At 43.9% G+C, this 22,580-nt stretch overlaps 2 protein-coding genes across 4 annotated transcripts in view; one reads left to right on the top strand and one right to left on the bottom strand.

Moving 5' to 3' along the window:
- mnta (MAX network transcriptional repressor a) overlaps positions 1–4,115 on the top strand; it is an 11,983-nt gene extending 7,868 nt beyond the window's left edge. For both annotated transcript variants that reach the window (XM_017433397.3, XM_037980097.1), the window contains exons 5-6: positions 1,853–2,045; positions 2,135–4,115. In XM_017433397.3, the coding sequence (XP_017288886.1) occupies positions 1,853–2,045; positions 2,135–2,826 (885 nt within the window). In that variant the 3' untranslated portion in view covers positions 2,827–4,115. The remainder of the gene's footprint in view (positions 1–1,852; positions 2,046–2,134) is intronic.
- A 607-nt stretch (positions 4,116–4,722) lies between these two features.
- Positions 4,723–22,580, bottom strand: part of sept4b (septin 4b) — a 34,782-nt gene continuing 16,924 nt past the window's right edge. Inside the window, exons 3-12 of one of the 2 annotated variants that reach the window (XM_017433395.3) lie at positions 9,486–9,582; positions 9,276–9,362; positions 9,074–9,197; positions 8,865–8,999; positions 7,950–8,067; positions 7,739–7,840; positions 7,267–7,363; positions 6,948–7,110; positions 6,738–6,837; positions 4,723–5,917 (exon numbers count right to left, since the gene is read on the bottom strand). In XM_017433395.3, the coding sequence (XP_017288884.1) occupies positions 5,849–5,917; positions 6,738–6,837; positions 6,948–7,110; positions 7,267–7,363; positions 7,739–7,840; positions 7,950–8,067; positions 8,865–8,999; positions 9,074–9,197; positions 9,276–9,362; positions 9,486–9,582 (1,092 nt within the window). In that variant the 3' untranslated portion in view covers positions 4,723–5,848. Of the gene's footprint in view, positions 5,918–6,737; positions 6,838–6,947; positions 7,111–7,266; positions 7,364–7,738; positions 7,841–7,949; positions 8,068–8,864; positions 9,000–9,073; positions 9,198–9,275; positions 9,363–9,485; positions 9,583–22,580 lie in introns of those variants that run through there. The other variant, XM_025009890.2, reaches the window with a different exon arrangement.

Below are 22,580 nucleotides of genomic sequence, written 5' to 3'. Positions count from 1 at the left end.
GGGGGGGGGGGGGGGACGGACATGGCAGCCGGGCCGGACTGAGTCGTGTGTCACGTTTTTGTCATAAAATCAATGTTTACGTCTCGACTGTTCGTTCGGGGTTACCAAGGAAACCTTTTTTCAGTCGTTTCCGTGACAACCAAAGCTGGGGACATTTCAGAACACCATGTTAGGACTGTTGGCGTTTCAGACCAACGTGAAGGAAGTCCTGCTGATGTCTGATAAGAAGAATGTTATCGATGACGTTCCGCAGAGAGGATATGAACAGTTATTATCTTACTTGCTGCAGATAGCTTCAGTTTGAAGACGGGCCGGTCTGACACCTCCAGGCTCAGACTTCACAGCGGTTCATGCAAACACTAGTTTATAAATCTTTACGCGTTCATTCACACAGAATTCTGTGGTTTCTTTGTAAACGTGATTAGGAGCATCAGCTAGCAGTAGCATTTCCAGCAGAATAATTGACGTTTTCACTAAAGATTTATATGTTAGAGATTGGAGTCGTTTTAAGATGGTAGCGGTCCATCTTCGCGCCTCGGCCTGGTCAGAAATAAAGTGTTTGGAGACAAATGTCCAACAGGTGAAATATTAACTATTAATGGGTCAGAACCTTTCTGTTAAACTGCATTACAGGAGCGTAGATCCACAACATGTCAGAATAGGTTTGAGGCTCTGATTTGATGCCGATTCATCTTTATAAAAACACACAGAGTGGAACAAGAACCATTAACTCCTCTGTCAAAGAACTGAGTTTAAAAAGTCCAACAGGAAAAAAAAGAAAACTTAATTGGTTAGAAATGAAAGCCGTTTATGTCAGAGGACTGAAACACCTGCAGTGGGACTCTGTTAAAGCACGGAGAGCTCGTCTCTTGCATTTCTAATCCTGGATCAGGACTAAACAGAGACAGGTGCGGTATCACACACACACGGACTGCCTTTTGTCCTCCTTTTCTATTTCCGTCCGCGTTCATTGTGTTGTACTGCACAGAACATGCAAAACAGAAACCTCGCCCTTCAACATGCGTGGAGCCAGACGCCACGCTCAGCAACTGAGCGCACAAAAAGATATGCGGATGTCAGAGAGATGGACCGACAGGAAGTGCAGCCTTTGAGAAAATGACTTTGACCTGGAGTCATCAGGTTTCAGTGTCACTTCCCTCTCGGCGTGTTGGGTAAACAGACCGCGCGGGATTCGGCTCGTCGTAAAGGATGCATGTTGTTCTGTTTGTGGAGCTTCGGCTCACACTCACTGAGCTGGAAAGAGAAGCTCTTCAGTAATTACCTCTCACATTAAAATTGTTGGCTTCGTTTGTACTTTCCCGCTGCAGTCGTGCTCAGGGAAGTCCAGCTTAGTCAGCTGGTGAAGGCAAATTGGGTCAGACGCAGAGCCACTTCCAAGAAGGCCCTCCCACTTTCCTTACTCTCCTCCTTCCTCTCCCCTCCTCCTCCGCCTCCTTCCAGTCTGCAGCTCCGTCTCGTTACCCCCCTTCGCTGCACGAGCTGCTCTCTGGGTTTATTACAGAGTTTGGTGAACTTGATGTTTATTTTTTACATCTCGTCAGTTTGAGCAGAAGAAGGCTAAATCTTTATTGAATACACAAATTTAAACTCTGAATATTTACCAGATATTCAGACTGTTTGGAGTTAAATCTGCGAGAAAGGCAGCATTCCTCCACCAAACTAAATGTCCCATTTAACAAGCTTTACAGTAGAAGTTCAGGATTCGCACAAAGGTTGAACTTTTTATCTGACCTTCACCTCAGAGATGTTCATGACGGTGGTAGTTTACAGACTCGTCTCTGTGGAGGAACTACAGGAGAACTGATCCATTCTCCACCTGATCTCCTTTCAGACATTAAAGCGTAAAGAGAAGGAATACGAGCACGACATGGAGCGACTGGCCAGGGAGAAGATCGCCACCCAGCAGCGCCTGGCGGAGCTAAAGAACAAGCTGAGCCAGTGGATGGACGTGATCGAGATCGACCGAGTCCTCCGACAGACGGTGCAGCCGGAGGAGGACCAGGCTTCTACGTCCACAGCATCAGGTGGGTGGATTGGGGGGATTTTAAGGTCCTTCTGAGTAGCATCACAGCTCTTTGGTTGCCTCTGATATTTGAAATGTTCTGTACTCCAGAGGGTGAAGACGTGATGGAGGAGGACCCGGATGAAAAGACGACACAGAGAGCATCCTCCTCCCCGTCTGTGCCTCACAAAGCTGCATCACACAGTCCAGCTCCACCTGCAGCAGCTGCCATCACCCCCTCCATCATCACCCAGCACATCTCCATCCAAAGCAAAGCTCCTCAGCTCCAAACCAAACCTTCAGCTCCGACATCCACCCCTCAGCCACCTGTCTCCACCCAGACACCCAACCTGCACCCTACAGTTATCGCCCACGCTTCAGTGTCCCACCCGTCGGTCATTCAGACGTTGAACCACGTCCTCCACGGAGGGGCTCCCAAACACGTGGCCCACCTGGCTCCTTCCACCACCTCCACCAGCTCTGTGCAGCTTGCCCCCGCTCACCACCCCATCAGCCACATCACGGTGCACCCAGTGGCTCACCTGAGCTCCCACATACCTGCCCTGTACCCCCAGCCGGTGGCCGTCACCCAGCCGGCTGTGGTGAGTCACATCGCCCACACATTAAGCCACGCCCACCCACACGTGAACGGCGCTTCTCCCACCCAGGCAGCTGCCACCATAGTCGGTAAGCAGGGGCCAGTGATGGCACACCACCCGCAGCTGGTGGGTCAGACGGTGCTCAACCCCGTCACCATGGTGACCATGCCCTCCTTCCCCATCAGCACTCTGAAGCTGGCCTGAGCTCCGCCATCAGGACCGCTGGGCAAAAACGGGAGGAGCTCCGGGGCAGAGGTCGGACGGCGAGGGGTAGGGGTGGGGGTAGCGCCTCTACCATTCGAACGAAGCCGGGAGCAGTCCTGAAGGCAGGATGAAGCAGGCACACACCTTTAGCCCCTCACCTGGTCTGCAGCAGAAACATACAGGAAAATCCCGCTTTGCCTTTGCAGACAGCGTGGATCAGAGAGCAGCGGCTGGGGGAGTGGAGCCAAACTCCGGACTGAACTACAAACTCCTGCTGGAGCCGCAGCCATCAGGGACCGGGCACGCAGCAACAGCACCACCTCCTGGCTGTTCCTGGTCAACATCCCAGCAAGAAACAAAAACAATGTTTGCTGAAGCGTAGCACTAATGATTGTCTAAAGAACCACTTAATGTGCAGCTCTGTCAGGGTTTAGTTTTGACAATCACGTTTCCTTCTGTTACCTAAAACTAAACTACTGGTGATTGTAGACAAACAGTGAAGGAGGTGCTGTTAGACGCCTCCACGGCTGCTACTACACTTTAAAGTTTTTGTTTTGTTTTTGCCAAATCTGATTTATTTCACACTGACATGCAACAAAGGGAGGTTTGAATATTACTACATGAAATCTGTTTTCACTCTTCTAATGCAGAGAAGGTGTTTGGAGGAAGATGCAGCAGAAATGTGCTGATTTCTGGCGAAGATTTGAAGCCGTTTAGGTGCGAAGTGACTTTAACTACAAACAAATTCAGAATCCTGTAAGAAAAGCCCGACTGAACATTTCTGTGAGAGAACCTGCAGCTGAATCGGAGCACTTAGAACAGCAGAACGTTCCTGATCTGTGAAAGGATGTGGAGCAAGGACCTCCACCCAAACTGAAGTCAAATATACCGCTGCTTTTGTTTTTTTGTTTTTAATTATTTCCTCCTCTCTGGGACCAGAACAACGCTGTAAATAACTGATCTACGAGGACACTTTAAGCATATTTTTACAATAATTACAGCAGGGACTTTTTTAACAAAGATCAAACAATCTTTCTCCCTCTGTTTTATCCAGTGATTCTGGCCTATTGCATTTTAAAACCGTTTCAGCTGAACCAACGTAAAAAAAGAGGTCAAATATACTTGAAGCAGCAGTATATTAAAGTGATTTTCCCTATGGAGAAAGTTCAAGATGTGTATAACCTGTAAATGTTGGACTGCATAAAGATTTAACTGTATTATGTAAAAAAACCTGAATATGTCAAACTTAAAATTTATAATAAAAAAGAGAATAAATTCTATCATGTTAACAAATGTCTGAGCAGTTATTTTACAAACGAGAATATAAATGAATATTATCACTTTTTTATAATCAGTTTAGAACTTAAAACTTAAGTTTTACAGACGGAAAGTTTGGTGCAAAGATTAATAAACCTGAGCAGAAATCAGTCCAAAATGGTGGCCCGAACCATCAAAGATATAAGAGCAGCCTACCTGCAGCGAAGCACAGCAGAGGTTTGATCATGCTGTGGAGCTGAAACTGGAGGGTACAAATCTGTCAAAAACAGCGACGAAGTCTCCATATCAGCAAATCACACCTCAGACACCAGAAAGAAGCATTTAAAGAGAGAATCTGGTTTTAACTCTGTCGCTGAAAATGGCTCAAATTGAACTTTGACTTCAGTGAGGAGAGAAAGGATTAAAAAACAAAACTCTGGCTTTAATAAATATCATGAAATTACTGAGGTGAAGTTTTGATCTTGTAGAGCAGCAGTAATCTTTAAACATTTATATACAATGTCTTCAAAGAAATCAAACAAAAGGAGAAACTTACATTTCTTCTGTCCGTCCTCGCTCCGTCACATCTGATCCCTCCATCGGCTTTTTGATGAGTTTAAACAACAACAACGCTGAGGCTGAAGATATATTCTTATTTTATTACAATATAACTGCTGAATTATTACACCATTTGTACGCTTTCCTCTTCATAATCATTCAGTTTATAAATTCAATACATAAATATAACCCAAAAAACCATAAAAACAAAAGTTCAATTTAGTATAAAACAAAAAATTCAGAGAGAAATATAACCCGACTGAAGGAATGTGAGTCGAAACAAAATTCACAGAGGAAAGTCATTTTGATCATTATTCTTAATAAAAATAAACAGTTTTAACAATAAATCCAAACTTCTGGACGACGAGCTTCATCGTTGGTGTTAAAGGAAGTGTCAGCACCAAACATAAGAGCCATTTTCAAGAGAAAACATGACTTTAAACGAGCAAAATAAAACAGAAAACGTTCCTTTTTTTAGCATTTCTCAAACATACCGATAACCTTACAGCCAATAAACTAATCTCCAAACAGTTAGAAAACAAAAAAACATGCAAAAATAAACCCACTGTCCATTGATGTGACCCTGCTGCACATTAGGGTCTCTTTCAAACTGCTGCTACACCTCTACTTCGGGGAAATATTATTATTATTATTATTGCAAAGTCATTTAAAAGGCATTGTGACATGACTGATGGTTCGGTGAGTTATTTACTGGCCAACATCCATGAAGTCAGGCAGCAGAGGTGGCAACAAGAACAAACACAAAAACAAACATGCAGAAAGCTGAACAACAAAAATAAAACCAAGGTGACCAAACCTCCATCAGAAAGAAAGATTATAATCTGTATAATCCATATAAAGCCAAGCAGCGTGGCTGAGTGTTGTTAAGAAGACATGAGTAACAGTCTGACTGTGGTGCAGAAAATTAATTTAATAAAGTAAATCTCAGGCTGATCTGTGGAGAAAATAAAACCTTTAGAAAAGTGTGCTTACATACGAGCAGATCTCCTCGCTCCTGCATCGATGTGGTTAAATCAAAGTTCTGATATGTTTTAAAGAGCAGAGCCGAGGACCGGATGTTTCTGAGGAGAGTCTTACCGCCTCTGCGGAGCCTGGAGCCACGAGCCTGAAAAGGTCGACGCTCGGGAGTGGAATGAAGAATTTCCTTGTTTTGTTTTTTTTTTGTTGTCGTTCTCGAGGTCCTTCGTTAATGGCCGTCGTTCTGAGCGATCAAAGTATCCTGGTACTTCTGCAGCATCTCCTGCATCCGCCGGAGCTGTGACGAGAGAGAAGGGACATGTTAGTGACGCGACGCCTGACCTCCGGTCTGAGCATGCCGGCTGTTATCTGGGTTAATTACTGAAACATGAGTGCACAGAGGAAATGGATCGATACCACAGAGGACATGTGTCCCCGTTAGGATCACGTGACCTGGAAAAAAAAAAATGGAAGGGAGGCAGCGGCTCCTCCTCCTGCAGCTGTCATTTAATGTTGATGTTAGATTTATTTCTGAACAAGTACGATGAAGATTAAAGTCATAAAATGTGACGTGATGATCTTATTTCTACTTTTAATTAACACAGAAACTGATGCTTTCTTACAGTAACAAGGTTTTATTAGACAAAACAACTCAACTGAAGAAAGAAACGTTTATTTAAATAAATAAGTTTGCAGGGTGAGGTGGGGGAGGAGAAGAGTGAGACATTAATTTACTGTCAGTTGTTCTGATATCATCTCTCTGCAGTGGAGACAAATAACTCCACTGAACTTAAACGTGTTTATTATTTATTTATTTGGGGTGAAGTGGTGCTGAATGCCTCAGGAGTTTCATTTCTACGTTTGTGATGAGAAACTAACCGAGTCTACATGTTGGGACTTTACTGTCTTCATGAAGAAATCTCTGAAACTTAAAAACATTTTGCTGCAAACAGTTAAAACAGCTTCATGTCTGTGTCCCTGTGAGCCAAAGACACTCAGAGCGCTTCGTCCTGTCTCGGATCAGACTGCGTCTCTTTGGACCGAGCCTCTGAGTGCTCGCGGTGCTCATGGTGCTCGGACTCGTGGCGGGACTCCGGCTCGTGGCCGGCGTGCAGTACCTCCTCATCTTTTTCTCGGATGAGCTTCTCCGTCTCGTTCTCCGCCTCTCCTTGGACCACAGGGATGGGGAAGTCCGTGCCGCTCTCTCTGGTCAGTTTGCTGCGGAGAAACACGAAGCTGATGAGCTGCAGCCGCTTCCTTCGTCTCGGACCGTTACTCCTTCACGCGCGTTTTCTGAACAACCGAACGCGTGCGAGCTGTGAACATACTTGCGGTTGCGTTCCTTAACCACCATGCGGGTCATGCTCTGGATGCACTGAGCTCTGTAGTTCTCGTAGTGGGTCTCCCGGGTCACTTCTTTCAGGTCCTGCATGTGCGTGCGGACCAGCATGTTCCTCAGCGTGATGAAGTCGCAGTGCGCCGTGTTCTCTACTGAAATGCAGAAAAATGATCTCAGCTTCCTTTGAAAAACTTAGATCACCACTGGGAGCCAGGAAGAGAGGACTCCTCCAGTAAACCGGATCAAATGAGACGTTAGAGACAAGCTGTGTTTTTACATTCTGTAAATCTTTTACTTTATTTCATCACCTTCTACGATGCCCCAGGGATAGAGACGTCCTCGCACCCTCTTCCCTTTGGCCTCCACCACCGTGTTGCTGCCAATTACAGCGAAAGGAATACTGTCCTTAAAGACAAAACAGAAACCATCCAAGAGTTATTAAAATGTCCCAACAGGTTGAGGACAGCCGCAGCGCTGAAAACAACAATGTTTGTGCTCATCGAGCTCATTTCTCCTCCATAAAGAAACTTCTTCTTCTCTGTGTCTGCAGAGAACTGAGCTGGGATCAGAAGAGAAGCTGAAGTCATTAACACGGTGAATCTGTGTTCAGGTTAAGATGGTTAATTACTTCAGCAATAATAAAACAATCATGCTGAGATCCGCTCACATATTTGGCATTGTTAAACAAAAAAAAAACATTTTGTTTTGACTAGTCTCTGGTCCAGTTTCCTGGGGCTGCTGCTTGAAACACCTGACCCTCAGACTGGGAGCTCCGCTCACCTTCAGCTGGAGGTCCTGCTGCTTGAAGTCCTCGTCTTCGTCCGAGTCGCAGTCGGGGAACTGGTAGATCTTGATGCCGTACTGGTCAATCTCATCTCTGATCTGCAGAGACGAGAACGACAGACGCTTCGAATGGAAGACCCCGACGAGCAAACAGGAGCAGGGACCGTTTGCTGTTCCCTGTGATTAAATCCACACGGAGAGGCCTCACCTTAATTTTCTTTCTCTTCACCTCGGTCGGGGTGAGAGTGTCTGCTTTGGCCAAGACAGGGACGATGTTGACCTTCTCGTGCAGAGCCCTCATAAACTCAACATCCAGAGGCCGAAGGCTGAGAGAGGTGAAAAAAACTCAGTCGTTAAGGACACCGGGACACTCCCTGTTTGGATCAAATAACCCCTGAAGTACTTTAATTAATCCTAATATCACAGTTTTCTATGGGATGATTTACTGTCACAGAAGATGACTATAATTAGATAATTAGGTGAGGAAAATATAACAGACACGCTGTGATTTAAATGTAAATTTATCCATCAACAGTGGATTAATATGTAAATTATGATCTGATTATAAAGCAGCAAAGCCACAGAGCTGATCTTACAGCGAGTTGGCAACCTGAGGGTTTTTACTTCACACAGATTCGCAGCCGGTGCTAACAGTGACCTGATTGTGCGTCTCTGATGTGTAATTGTTGATTGTGCCCAACAGAGAGCGTAGTTCCTCCACCCGTAATGTTTTAACGCACTGCAGGCTTCCTTGGGTTATGGCTGAATTCGCTCAAAGAGCAGAACGGGGAAGTGGAGCGTGCTCATGGACAAATGCATTTAAAAGCACGACATCGGCACAAAACAACAGATTAGTGTGAAAGTGCTGCACTGGATCTACAAGCTGCTGCAGGCAGCTGAGGGCTGTTTGAACTCTGGTCAGGAGCTGCTGAATCAGCAGTTTAACAATTTGTGAGGCGAAGTGCACTTCAGGTACAAACGGTTACATTTTTAGTGACAGTCATGACAAAAGGCTGTGAGTGGTCGTGCTTTTTTTACTTCTTGAACATTTATTTAGGACTACGACAAAAACGTGCTGCAGCAGAAAGTGTCTGGATGAGAGACAGACGCCGTGACGTCATACCCGTGACCGAAGGGTGAAATGAAGTAGAGGCAGCAGTGCACACGGTTGTCCTGGATGTTCTTGCGGTTGAGGCCGCTCTCGTCCCTGAAGTACTGCTCGAACTGCTGGTCAATGTAGTCGGCCACCGACTTCCAGCTGCGACACAAACACACACGGACGTCATGCAGCTGACTTCACTACCACAGCAGAGCTGACGCTGCAAAATGTACCATTCAGTGTTGTTTACGGCGTCGCCAAATCCAGGGGTGTCTACAATGGTGAGCTTAAGCTTCACACCTTTCTCCTCTATATCCACAGTGTGTTTGGTGATTTCAACGGTTTGTGTGATTCTCTCTGGAAAAAGACAAAGACTTTAAAATACAAACCAACAACTACACAACAGAAACAGTTGAAGGAGAAGTTTCCCCTCACCTTCGGCATTGAGCAGCTTCCTATCTTTGTACAGATCTGTGAGAAACAGGCTGTTGACCAGGGTGGACTTCCCCAGACCAGACTCACCTTCAAAGCAAACAACAACAAAGAAATAAATCAGCGAGGCTTAAACCCTGTGATTAGAACTCTTCAAAAAGGAAAAAAAAAAAGGGTGGGCTTAGGATCAAATGTCCAGACACCAGGACTTACCTGCCACCATGAGCGTGAAGTCAAATCCTTTCTTGACAGATTTGCGATGAACCTGGTTTGGGAGTGTAGCGAAGCCCACATATTCCTTGTCCTGGTCCTAAAAGAAAACACAGGTAAAAAGCCCGTCAGGTTAATAAACATCATTATGTGAATTCTGTAATGGTTGCATAAAAACACTTCACATATTTTCAAAGTCCCACAAAGATTCGGTTCAAGATAAACTCAGCAAGACACCGAGAACAAACAGCAACACTGCCATGAAGCTCCAGGATGGAACAAAGAAAAATCAAATCGACTTGAACCAACAACAGGAAACATCTTCAGCACTACAGTGAACAAGCATGAGTCCAAACAGCACGTTAAAGCAGAACTGAACTCGGCCCGTTTTCTCCTCTGCAGGTTCCTTTTTTTACGAGTTTTACCTCATTGTTGTACGGGTCAAAAAGAGCCCAGGGGCTCCTCGGCCTGGATGGACTGAGGGGGGACGGCAGCTCAAACTTCACACTTCTGCTCTGTGGACGGCTGCTGTCTGAACCTAAGTCTGACTGGGCTCGACCCGCCGCGGGGGGCCGCAGATGAGACGGTGTGCGGGGGCGGTCTGGGCCCTCGGCCTCTCCGTCTGCATCGTGAGAGTCGCCGCCGCGCCGCTGGTTGGGCCCTTCGTGATGCGGCGGGTCGTGCATTATGTTCTCCACCTCAGAGTCGTCTGAATGGCTCGAATGCTGGAAACACCAAGACCAGAGGGTGGGGTGATGGTGGTGGGGCGAAGGAGGCACAGCAGAGGGTGGGGTGGAAAGTGATGAACACAGAGCGAGAGAAACGAGAGGGGACGGATGCGGAGCCGGAGAGCGTCGGCGCTACCTGTGCAGCGTTACGGCTCATGCTGCGATTAGGGGAGGAAGGGCAGGAGTCTTGCTCATCTGATGAAGAGGGAGGATCGTGGTCACTGTCCTCCATTGCTACGGGGGCTACGCTGCACTCTGTGATCTCCAGGCAGAAAGGAGCACACAATGTGGAGGGGGGTCAGAGAGCACGAGGCGGGGGAAGGAGAAAGACCCCCAAAGTCCACAGAAGGTAGTTCAGGTGTACAAGGTTCACGAGGCAGGAACACGAGGAAAGAATGTGTCCAGATCAGACAGAAGAAGATGAAAACAGATTAATGTGAAGCAAAGAAGCATCATGACAGCACACCGTCTAACAGCTAAATGCTCCAATTCTACTGCACAGGAAATGATTGAGGGGTACTTTCAGCAGTTTTCCTAATATATTAGTGGGCTTCTTGCTGTTAATAATCTCTGCAGCTTTGTTCTGTTTCGTCCTTAAACAGAACCACAAATTAAACCATTCCAGACTGCAGATACTGTCAGGTCCAGCTGCAGGTACAGAGCGCAAAAACTCCGATTATTAAAAGACAAGTTCAAATCCAATCCACACACACTCCGGCTTAAATGCTAGAAACTACTTAAAGTTAATGACTGCCAAATTAATTTATGTTTTGGTTTCATGTTACGGTAAAACTTGAAAGTTGTCCTCCCTTCAAAGCCAAAAGGTTAAATTGTGCAGAGATTTGCAGCCGACCTCGTTCTCTGTGCTTTACCCCTGAGATCAATGTCCAACACGAACGTTCTGTGACCTACAAAACACTACAGAGATGGTCCGTCACACAGCTTCAACAGCTTAAAATCTGAAGGGAAACATCTTTTGGTTTCTCCTGTAAAAATCACAAGTTATTACAAAAGCAACATGAGAACAGACCAGCTCAACCTCAGAGAAAAAAAGACCATAAAACTGCTTTTCGAGCTCCCCCCGGTGTTTCCAGCTGTTTTACCTTTTCTCAGAAAGTAAAGCTTCTCTCTTTTTGCTTCTCTGGTGGCTCTTCTTGCAGCCTCCCACAGGCAGAAGAGAGGGGAGCACAGCAGCTCCAGCATTTATACGCCTCCAACCCAGAGGACACTGCGTCCTTCAGCTCCATCGAGCCGCTCAGCGCCCCAGGACACTGATCAACAGCATCAACGAGCCTCATGTCCCGATTCAAAGGCTACTCGCTGAGCCCACTACGGGGTCCATCTGAAGCTACAAAACACTTCAGCTGCTTCTTGTTTAATCTGACAAAAACCAATATCTGAGTGGACCGGACAAATAATATAATGTCTCGTTTTGCTTGGATAAAAACACTAAAACATTGACATTAACACAAATAAAGCTCCACAAGTTTGATGAGGTGCTAAAACACCACAGATGCAGAACAAACTGCTGACAAACTAACATGAAGCTAATAAATTAATTATGGCTGTAGGATGTATAAAAACATACTGTGTGCATTATCAGAATCACAGAGGACTGCAATAAACTAAATACTATTTTATTACATTTAGACTCTGCCTGTCAATAAAAGGTTTAACCATTCAGGCCCTCCCAGCCTTTCATGAGTTAACAACATCATATCGTTATTTTCAAGGTTTGTCCAGAACAGCAAAAACAAACTCTGTCGTTTCTCATCACGAAAGGAGGCGGGCGATAAGAAAGAACTTCTCTTCTCAAACCACATTCAGAACAAGAGATTCTCTCCTCTGTAAGCAGAGAGAAAAAACTGTGGCATTCATGAACACGACACCACTTCGGGGCTTCTTAAAGCTGCAGGTACGATCAGGTTACCTTAAAACCTTTAAAACCCAAAGATTAGGCAGGCAGTTGATTCTCTTTAAGCACCTTTGTAAGGAAAAATAAGTCGAAACAAGAAGATGGTACAACTTTTTTTCTCTCCCTTTCAAATTGTGATAATATCAGCCCAAAAAATTAGGTTACAGCTAAAAATTTACTTTAAAACAATCCTATGCTTCTCATTTAAAAAACTGTTTTATAATCCATCCCTTAATTAATCAGTTTGAATTAAATAGAAGAAAGAAAAAAAAATCAGTTAAACTATCCAGATTAAAAGGATGAACAAACATTAATACAGCTCAAAAACTAAAGATAAATCAGAGCTACTTTCGGCACACAGCTGTGAAAAAAGCCGGAAAGGTTTGGTTTGATGCCTCGTTTTTTTTCATTAGAGAAAGAAATATAGTGAAACTAAATCAATCCGAGAAACATAAACTTCTTTTTTTATCTAAAATCCTAAAACATTTTAGACTTTTAGAGTTTTCCAGTAACAAAGAACCATTCAGCTCTTTCCGTGAATCTAATTTTACTGAACTGTTCTTGTTTTTCTCCACAAAGATGCAGATAAAACCCCAAACACAGATCATCAGATCAGTGGTTACACTATGAGTAAATAAAACCCTCCTTTTCAGAAGGCTGTCAAATGTACTCTCCCCTGCCGCTTCATCAGGAACCTTGCAGCACCAGGTTGGAGCCCTCTGCCGTCAGAACTGCATCATTTCTTAGCGGGTTGATAAAATGTTGGAAACATTCCTCAGAGATTCTGGTCCGTTCTGACATGACAGCATCTCCTTGTTGCTCCTGTTCCACAACATCCCCGGAGTGATCACTGTGGGGTTCAGTGAATCCAGATTTATCAGCAGGAAATGTTTCTCCTGGTGAGCCTCAGTTTTCTGTCCTCAGCTGACAGGAGGGGGCACCTGTGATGGTGATGGTTCTCTGCACAGCTTGGTTTGTAACAGGTGGATATCTGAGCTGCTGTTGCTTTTCTGTTTCTGTTTGCCCTTTCTCCTCCGACATCTGACACTAACAAGGCCCTTCTGTCCACACAGACGCCGCTCAGTGGATATTTTCTCTCCTTTTGGATCGTTCTCTGTAAACCCTGGAGATGTTTGTGTGTAAAAAAACCCAGCAGATCAGCAGTTTCAGAAATACTCAGACCAACCCGTCTGGCACCAACCACACCACATGTAAAATCCCTTTTCTTCCTCATCCTGGTGCCCGGTTTGAACTTCGGCAGGTCGTCTTCATCACGCCTACACGTCTAAAGGCACCGAGATACTGCCATGTGATTGGCTGATTTGCTAACAAGCAGTGAACAGGTGGACATAATAAAGCAGCTGGTCAGTATATTTCTCAACAGCTGAGCTGTTCAAAGCAGAAAAAAATATATAATTTAGAGTCCTGAGCCAGAAGAAAACTAAAACTAGGGCTGCCTGTGAGTCAAACATGTGACTGACTGGTGAAACAATAAATTACTCCAGCTGTGTTGATCCAAACAAACTGAAAAGACATTTAGAAAAAAAAAAAAAAAGAAGACCAGTCGTGGCCTGACTTATCTAAGATTTAAATGAGCTGTCTCTGAAGTATATGAAGTACATGAAAAAACAAACTTCTCAAAATAAAATAACACCCAGTGGAGTCAACATCAATTTCACCAGCTTTCATTAAATCACTGAAACTCCCACTGGAGTGAGTCTCATCTGAGACCTGAGCCAATTACAGCTTCCACACCTGACAGTCGGTTCATACGAGGAGGAGCAAAAACAAACCTGCAGACACTTCGGATCAGGACAAACCATCATGTAGAGAGATTAAAGTAAGACAGATGAGGTCTGACTGTAAAAGGTCGGATGTGAAACAACTCTGAAGCATAACAGTCTCTGAATTAGTTTATGACAAATATATTTTTATACCCAGCTGACGTGCATCTGGCCTAAAGACTTCCTTACATAACTTTAAAATGCTTTAAAGACTTCCTCATGTTGTTTGCTACAGAGCCAAATAGATTAGAGAGAGAAAATGAAACAATGGTATGTGGACGCAAACATGGAGTCTTTGGCAGTGACATATCTCACTTCAGCACTGGCCTCTTTGGTATTTCCTGGAATGCTGATAAAAATGCACTTATGGTGTTTTCGAGCTTCAAAAAGGCACAGCAGGACCTTTTTCATCCGCTCAGAGCCGAGGCAACCTGGACTGTCCTGTTTGTTGTGTGTACAGTCCAGTTTAATCAAATTTAACGAGCCGCCTTCGAGGCTCCCGAGCAGCTTCCGAGACAAACAACACCCTTAGCAGCAAATGTTAATCTGAGACTTTTAGAAGAAAAATAAGCTGAATCTCAAACAGATGTGGCACATGCTTTGTGCTGGAGATAAAAACCCTTCATGGCCAAACCATGAAGTCTCTGAGAAACAATGGAAGGACATGAAACCCAGCAGAACATAAACAAATTGTGGGGCTGAATGTGCTGCTTTGTTGCTTTTGGACGGAGGCAGTGTGTTCGGCTGACACGCCGCTGATGGATGATGATTTGTTGCATTTAACGCAGCTCTCGGGGGAAAGCCCTCTTCAAATGCTCCCTGTACGACATGGGAAATGCAATCAGAAGTTGCCAGAAGCCATAAAGAAACTATACAGCATGCTGTTATTGATCTACTGTGATGAAAGCATATTTCAGCTTGAGAGGAAATGGATTTGACACAGTCGTTAATAACTCAGCTCCAACGATTACCTTGCTACTACGCACAGAGGCCTAAATCGTTTCACATGGCAGGTTTGGGCTCTGTCAGGGGGCTGGTACAGGGTGGGACGGAGTGTAAATATGGCTGCAAGTGGTTCCTGATATATGGAGTAGAAATGGGCAGAAATTTAAAGAAATAATGGGACTGCCATTTTGATGTTTCTCCCTGAAGAAGCGCTGACCCGTGTGGAGGGTGGTATTCAAATCTAATCACATATTGACCACAAATTGACTATTGCAATATAATGGTGTATATAATGGTGTAAAAGTCAAACTATACTAGTGTTGCTCCAGTCGGCTGGATGGTGACCAGAGATGTCTGATATTCAACCAGACTGGCTCGACATGTGACTGGTCAACTATAAACTGAAAAGTCTGATTTAAACTTTGGTCAGTAAATGCACCATAGGAAAGCTGCTCATTTGTGACAGCAACAGCACATCTTTGGTGTGGAGTATACCTGGTCCTGGAGGGACACTATCCTGCATGTTTTAGATGTCGCTCTGCTTTGACACACCTGCTTTGAACGACTGAGTGATTAGCAGGCTTCTGCAGAATCTGAAGAGCAGAGAAACAACTAAAGCATGCAGGATGGTGTCCCTCCAGGACCAGGACTGGGAACCACTTTCTACAGAGGTATATCTGCTGTTTATAAAAACTGATTTAGGAGCAAAAACAACAACAGACAACAGGAGTGCCAAACAAAAGACAGAAAAGTTGCTTCATTTTATCTTTTTGAGCTTTCAACCTCCAGCTGTTGTGAAACACGGTCAGTCTGGAAGAAGCCTTTTGAAAAAAAACATTGACTGTATAAAGTAACACAGAGACTAGGTTACAGTTAGTAATGCTACTAACATTAATGAAAGATGTCACTTTTGTTTAAATAAATAAAATCCTATTTTGCTATTAATGTACGAGCAACGCAGCAACTCCTCTCCATCTCTTTATCTCACACACGTGCTGTAATCTCATCTCTGCTCTTTATTTGTATAATTAATGATCACTCGTGGCAGGAAGGCTGTTAAATTAGTTACAATAAAATGAAAGAATGACCAAAAAATCAAATCCATCTCACATTATCTCAGAGGGTCCCCATCCACCGACTCAAAAATGACACTGAAGGGAGTTGCATTTTATTTTAAACTAAGGTCTTATGGAAAAAAAAAAACAACTCATGGAGCCCCTTTATGTTCTGCAACATGCTAAAACAATATTTAAAGGAGGTATAATCTGTCCTATAAAGAGGCTATAACATTTATTTGTCAGTGAGGTTATCTAATTATCAGAATCAGCCAAAATCTTATCAGGTCAAAAGCCGTATGAAAATTGGACATTGAAATCGGCACACAAAATGGCAGGTGCATCTCATCCTATCCATGAGCTGCCTTCTGAACACCAGTGAGGCTTCCCTTTGTGCCGGGGCCAACAGCAGGTGGTGAAGTGAGCTGAGCGCGAGTGCTATGGTTGTTTGGACAGATATAGCAGCACTCTGTGTGACGCTCAGTACAGAGACAGAGGGAGGACAGAAAAATGTCTCCTTAAAACACTGTCCCACAGATAATGAGCTCATGCAAACCTTAACACGACTCCACATACCCCTAATAGATTCCCCTATCTGCTGTTAAAATCTTACTCTAATAGTACATTAAAGATAAAAGACTGCTGTAATACCTGATCTCCATCAGACTCACCCACAACACTCTTGATGCATTAAGCTGTCAATCCTGATCAATATCTTCGTCTTTTAACAACTTAAAGAAAGGAAGGTCAAAGCTCTGAAAGCTTGTTCATTTAAGCTTGACCTGTGAATACTACCTGCAGCCACAGAGTAGTACACTGGGAAGTAACAACAACAAGTTCAAGTCCCAAACAGAGGTAATCTTAATTGGCTCGTGGGTGAGGGGAAACGCAGCACATACCTCTGTATCGCTGTTAGCTTCTGAGGATTTTGCCATATTTACCCCCTTCAGAGTGGATGAAAATCCCTCACAGCAGATGTACGACGCAGAAACATGTACGCTCCTCTGAGTGTTACTTTAGTTTTTAAAGAAATCCACATAACAAAAAACACATCAACTTTCCTCGCCTCAACAGTCAGCGGGACCTAGTTCTGTCCAACACGTCTCCCCACATTTAGTCTGGGGACAGGTTTCTGTTTTCCTCGAACAGGTACAGCTTTGATCTCTGCCAGTCTGAATCTGGAGGGCTTCAAAAGCTCCACCCCGCTCTTCAGTTTGGACCAATCTGCAGCTTTTATGCAGATAACCCACAGCAGCTCTTGTGTGCACGACCATCCCGCATTAGGAAGTTCTGCACTGCGGGGGGACTTCCTACAACATCTGGATACAGGCCTCGTGTGACCTCATTCCTAAAGCTACAGATGTGAGATCAAGACACAAACGACGGTTCACTAACAAGACCTTTGTCCCTTTTAGTCACACACACACAACAGTAAAAAATGGATATAATGAATGTTTACAATATTTTAGTTACAGAGGACAGTAAAAAAACACGTGCAAATAAGCATCAAAATCAAGGCTAAAACAGCAGTGCAATCATAACGTCTTACAACGACCGTCACATCCAACCAAGACCTCCCAGCTGGCAGTGCCAGGTCCAGGGCAGCACAAGAGGAGTGTGTGTGTGAGAAAATGTGTGTGTGTGTGGCCTACATGCTACAAATAATCTTTTTATCCAACGAATCCTTTCTCTCTCATTCACACACACTTAAGTGGGCCAGAGCACAAAGCTTTCCCATTAATCTTAGTGAATATCTTTGCTTCGCCTGTCTGATAATGCTCACTCATTCTTAAAGACTTAGGATTTTGTGATTAAGTCACTGTGTTGGGGTTTGTAAAGAAGCAAATGAGCTTGTGAGTTTAAAACAATCTCCATTTGGAGCGGATTTTGTAAAAAGCCAAATGCTGCTGAAGTGAAGCGCAGCAGGACTGTGTTTCTGGGAGCAACAGAGTGTGACAGACCCAGAGATGCAGCAGAACCTGAGGCTTGGCAACAACAAAGGATACAGAGTTTTAAAAAGCTCAGCCTGTGTATGGGCTGAGATCTAATCTTAATGCAGCACCGACGCAGATAAACAGGAGCTGAAGTCAACGGAGAATTCATTTTCTGCCAATAGGAGGAGAACTAAACGTTACGTGATCCCAATCTTAATAGTGCTCAACCCAAGTGTGCCAACTTCCACGGCTGTAATAGGTACCACAAGTGGTAGACAGAGCAACAAAAATAGCATCAGGTCAACGCACATGCCAGTTTAACAAAACCACACAGAAGGCAAACCCCCGTTTAATGGGACACATGTTCAGGATTGGCCTGGATGAGAGGGTGAAGAAAAAGCACCGGCTAACGGGCGGGAGACGTCTACTTCCTGTAAGGAAAGATGGCGTCTGGGGAGGTGGCTGCTGATCTGCTTTAATCTTCTCTGGCTGGATCACATCAGAACAGTGATTATCATGGGCTGTCTGAAAGGCCTGATGGCGCCCGAGGGATGGACAGCTTTGAGGAACACAACATCAGGCTGAATGTGTGCGTCTACCTGACACACACATACAGGTGGGAGCTGCTCGGAGAATCAGATTGTCCATTTTAATGGGTAATGTGATCAAAAACGTCTCTCTGCACTGCAAGGTCATCTAGACTGAAAGCAGAGAGAGTGGAGTAAGTTTCAGAATGGCTGTTATGCAACACTTTTAAAGATATTCATCAACGAGCAAACCAATTAGAGATAATCGACAAGCTGAACATGCTTGAAACAGCTTTGTTGTGTTATGTTCAGAGATTCTTTTATTTATTTATTTTTTTGCAGAGGCTGCAGAGTGGACAGAGGAGGAAGGACAGTGCCACCTGCTGCTTATGGCTGTAAATAGATGAAGATGTGCTAAAGGGCTCTTTCACAGCTGACAGTTTTACCGTTTAAAGCAGGAATAATAGTAGAAATGAACATTAATGTTAACTTTAACTCAGGTTGTTTCTGAACATTCAACTTTTGTGTCAGTCCTGAACAGTTGAGGCTTTACTCAGAGCAGATAGCTTCATGAATCCCAACATTCTACAGGAAATAAGACAACCTGTGCTGCTCTAAAAAGAAAGGAAGCATGTAATAAATATGCAGAAACTTTGAATTTTTTTTTATGTTTTCTTTTGAGTCATCTGATAAATGATCAAACATCCTAACAGTACAGTAACCTTCAGGGAACGTGACACCCTTTAAAGCAGATACCACCATCTCTGCAGGAACATAAATATTGTTCCACAATAGAGCCGCTGGATTTGCTGAACTTACACTTCCTACACTTCCTCTTCCATTCAATTAAGGATCTTTATCTGATGATGGAAGATTCCTGTTGGAAGCCAGTTCAAGTATTTTCTCACTTTGTTTCCCCCCCTTCTCTGTAAAAAGTGGTATCGTACAACAAAAGGTTTATATAGCTCTTGTGGGAGGTCCACTAGAAGACTCAAAGCTTTTCCAGATAACAAGCAGGGAAATCCATTGTTTAATTCATTTAATCGTAATGCATACCAACTAGAATCTGCTGTGATTTAAAGGAGAGAGAAGCTCTCTGACGTGGGTAGTTTTGCACAATAAAACTGTCACCTGTGTCTCAACTTGGCTCTGCAGACTAACCCCAGTGAACTCAGGCTGGCCTGCAGAGAGTGTGATTTCCTACTGCCTCAAAATATGTCCCCAGATCTCTGGAGCAATTTCTTTTTCCATTTCGTTGATTCCTCAGGAGAGATTTGCAACATAGACACACAAAGAATAAGCAGGGGGAGGGGAGGGGGGATGCTTATAATAAGGGCAATTACTGCCTTTATTTGACATTTGGGGAGTTTGTGAAAGCCTGCTTGAAATCTGCTGAGATGTCTGATCTGCACCATTAGCAGCAGCACAGACAGTGTAACGTAACCTGGCTACATTATAAAAGAGTGGAGTACAATATCAAACAGATCTAAAGTTTATCCTAAATCACCAAAATACACAACAATGAAATTACACTTCAAAAACAACAGAAAGCTTGTTTTCTTCTAAACTGAGTAATTGTGGTTTATTTGACTACTTTTGGCAAAAAGTTGGATTTTTCTGTGACTTGTGCTGTTTATTTTCAGTCATTTAACACAAGAACTGGAAACTTATTTCCAAATGGCTGAGCAAACAGCTGCTGAATCACAAATAAACCAAAGATCCCACTGGATGATTAGAGTCCAGCGTCAAAACAAGTGCTAGGAAAATGAATCTGGACCGGATTTGTTGCAGTCAAGCAAACACCTGTGAGACAAAAGGCGACCAACAAACCCGACATGTGCCGGCTGCTGCACTCCATTTGCCCTGCTCAAAGGAAGCCGGGGAGCTGGTGTGTGGCCCCGGTGTTGTTACGGTGAATTCCAGCCTGTCCAGCTCCCACATTACACAAACACAAAACCACTTTGTGAGATTTTTGGCTCCTGCTGAGCCTTATCACAACACTACTGAAGTCTGAAGTGGGAGCCACAGATCTGCTGAAACACAGCTGCATTGTGTCTCGAACAGATCCAATAAGAAAAATTACATCAGTGTCTGGACTGGGTTTCCTGCATTCCTCCAAGGTGCCAGCTTAATGGAAACAAACACAAAGATCCTGAACTATTTTCAGATACCACCTTTTTAATTAGCAGAGAATTAACCACAGTCTGCATTCCCAAAGACTGGCAGTGTGAGAGGGTGAACATTTATTATATCATGATATATAGAGGGTTAGGCCTAGTGCAAGCTAACGCTGCAGGCTAAACACAACGCTCAAAATATTATTTTAAACAAACAAAAGCAACTCGTCATCCTGCAGCTAGAGAAATATTATATACTGTGGAATTTATTATTGATTTCCCAGTCTTAATTTCCTAATTTCTAGTCATATTTCACTCATTAATATTGATAAAACATGTCTTAATTTGTGTTAATTTGTGCAGCTTCAAAGAAAAATATTCCAAACACATGAACCTTTTTAAAAAGAGCCTAACATGCAATCTTTAAACACAGAAAACCACAGCCCTTTAAAGTTGATGGGGGTGTACATACAAACTTTAAATACAGCTATTGCATAATTTTAACACACACACACACAACAGTAATGTGTGAGAACAAGTGTTAAAGCCTGAGCATGTGAAAGTCATCCTCTGTCCAAACTCCTTTCCAACAAAAGCACCATTTTGTAACTTCACCACGTAAACATCCTCCAGTGGATGAACTTTATTAAAGCCTGAAGTCAGGATAGAGATAAATATACAATAAATTAACATTTCATTTCTAAACAAACAAGCACACTGATGTATTTTGTGCCAAGCTGCCTTATTTTCCTCTCCAGTCCTTCTGGTCCAGTCAGGGATCTCCTTCCTGTGATCGAGCCGTTTATCTTTGGTGTCAAAGACGGTCATCAGCGACTGACAGGTGGCGGCGGCGGCGGCAGTCTGCAAACTTAGACACCACCTGAGAAAACTGTCGATGACCAGGAGGCTGTTGCGTAATAAACAAAAGCTCTCTCCTGACAGGGAGTTTTGTGATTATAGAGTCATAATTTAAAGACATGACTGAGTCTCACTTGATGAGCCAGACACAGCTGATTTCCAACCATCAGCAGTCAAAGATCAAACATTTTTCAGTCTGTGAACTGTGACCTCAAATCACAGAACTGGTAACTTGACTGACCCGAGTTCTAACACAAGGAGACACAATTATCCTCTTCCTCCTCCTTTCTATCTATTGTCCTCCTCCCTGTAATCTCCCTCTTTAATCTTGATGCTCAAACTCACAGACTCACAAAGCTCTGAAAGCTCGACACAAGTGCAAATGAGATGGCAGCGAGTACAGCACTCACAACTCAAACATGTGTTGTGTGCCAACTAACAAGCATGCCACCCTTCACATGGGATTCACACCCCTCTCTGGCACATATTTGATCAGCCTCTCTGGTTTCCAGCCGTCTACTGTACAGCTGGGATGAGACTACTGCACATCTGTGTTTCAGGAGGTGGAAAAACTCCAGCTCGCATCTTTACGTCAATGTGATCGCGGTCTCATCACCATGTGCAAAGCTCAGGTTGAGCACAACAAGGAACAAAGTTCATTATAATCCAGGCCTGTCTGAGGCAGAAACCTTGTGTCGTGTTGCCGAGCCCGGATGACACGCTTCACTAACCGCTCTGCAGATGGTCAAGAGACAAACACGAGCCAGCAGAGGATGCTCCACATCTGTGTGACAAACCTTTTCTCCTTCAGCTGCAGAGCTGTTACACTCCAACAGTCTGCCGGTGACGCAGCTAAAAGACCAGGAGACATTATCTCGACGAGAATGTATTACTGCAGAGGTGAAAATTTAAGATGGATACGTGATTTTAAACAATGAGCATTAAACAAAACAAACAGATATATGAGACGATGGTACAACAGTCAAAGTGCTCAGACCACGACCATTAGGTTTTGTGTTTTCATCATGTGCTTCATATGAGGAGATATGAGAGAAAAGATATGTAGGAAGCATCATAAGATGGATGACAGCCTGTATTTCTAAACATATGTAGGTCAGATCTTACTCCTAATTTTGAACATAACGCAAACTTGCAGAGCTGCCCTATTTAAAAGATTGGACTACCTTCTTTCTTGAGAGCAGCGTAAATTAAACCATCCTAAATGGTAATGGTAA

The sequence above is a fragment of the Kryptolebias marmoratus genome, linkage group LG2 (assembly GCF_001649575.2).
Source record: "Kryptolebias marmoratus isolate JLee-2015 linkage group LG2, ASM164957v2, whole genome shotgun sequence".
Classification (NCBI taxonomy): Eukaryota; Metazoa; Chordata; class Actinopteri; order Cyprinodontiformes; family Rivulidae; genus Kryptolebias; species Kryptolebias marmoratus.
This window is presented reverse-complemented; position numbering and strand designations above follow the sequence as displayed.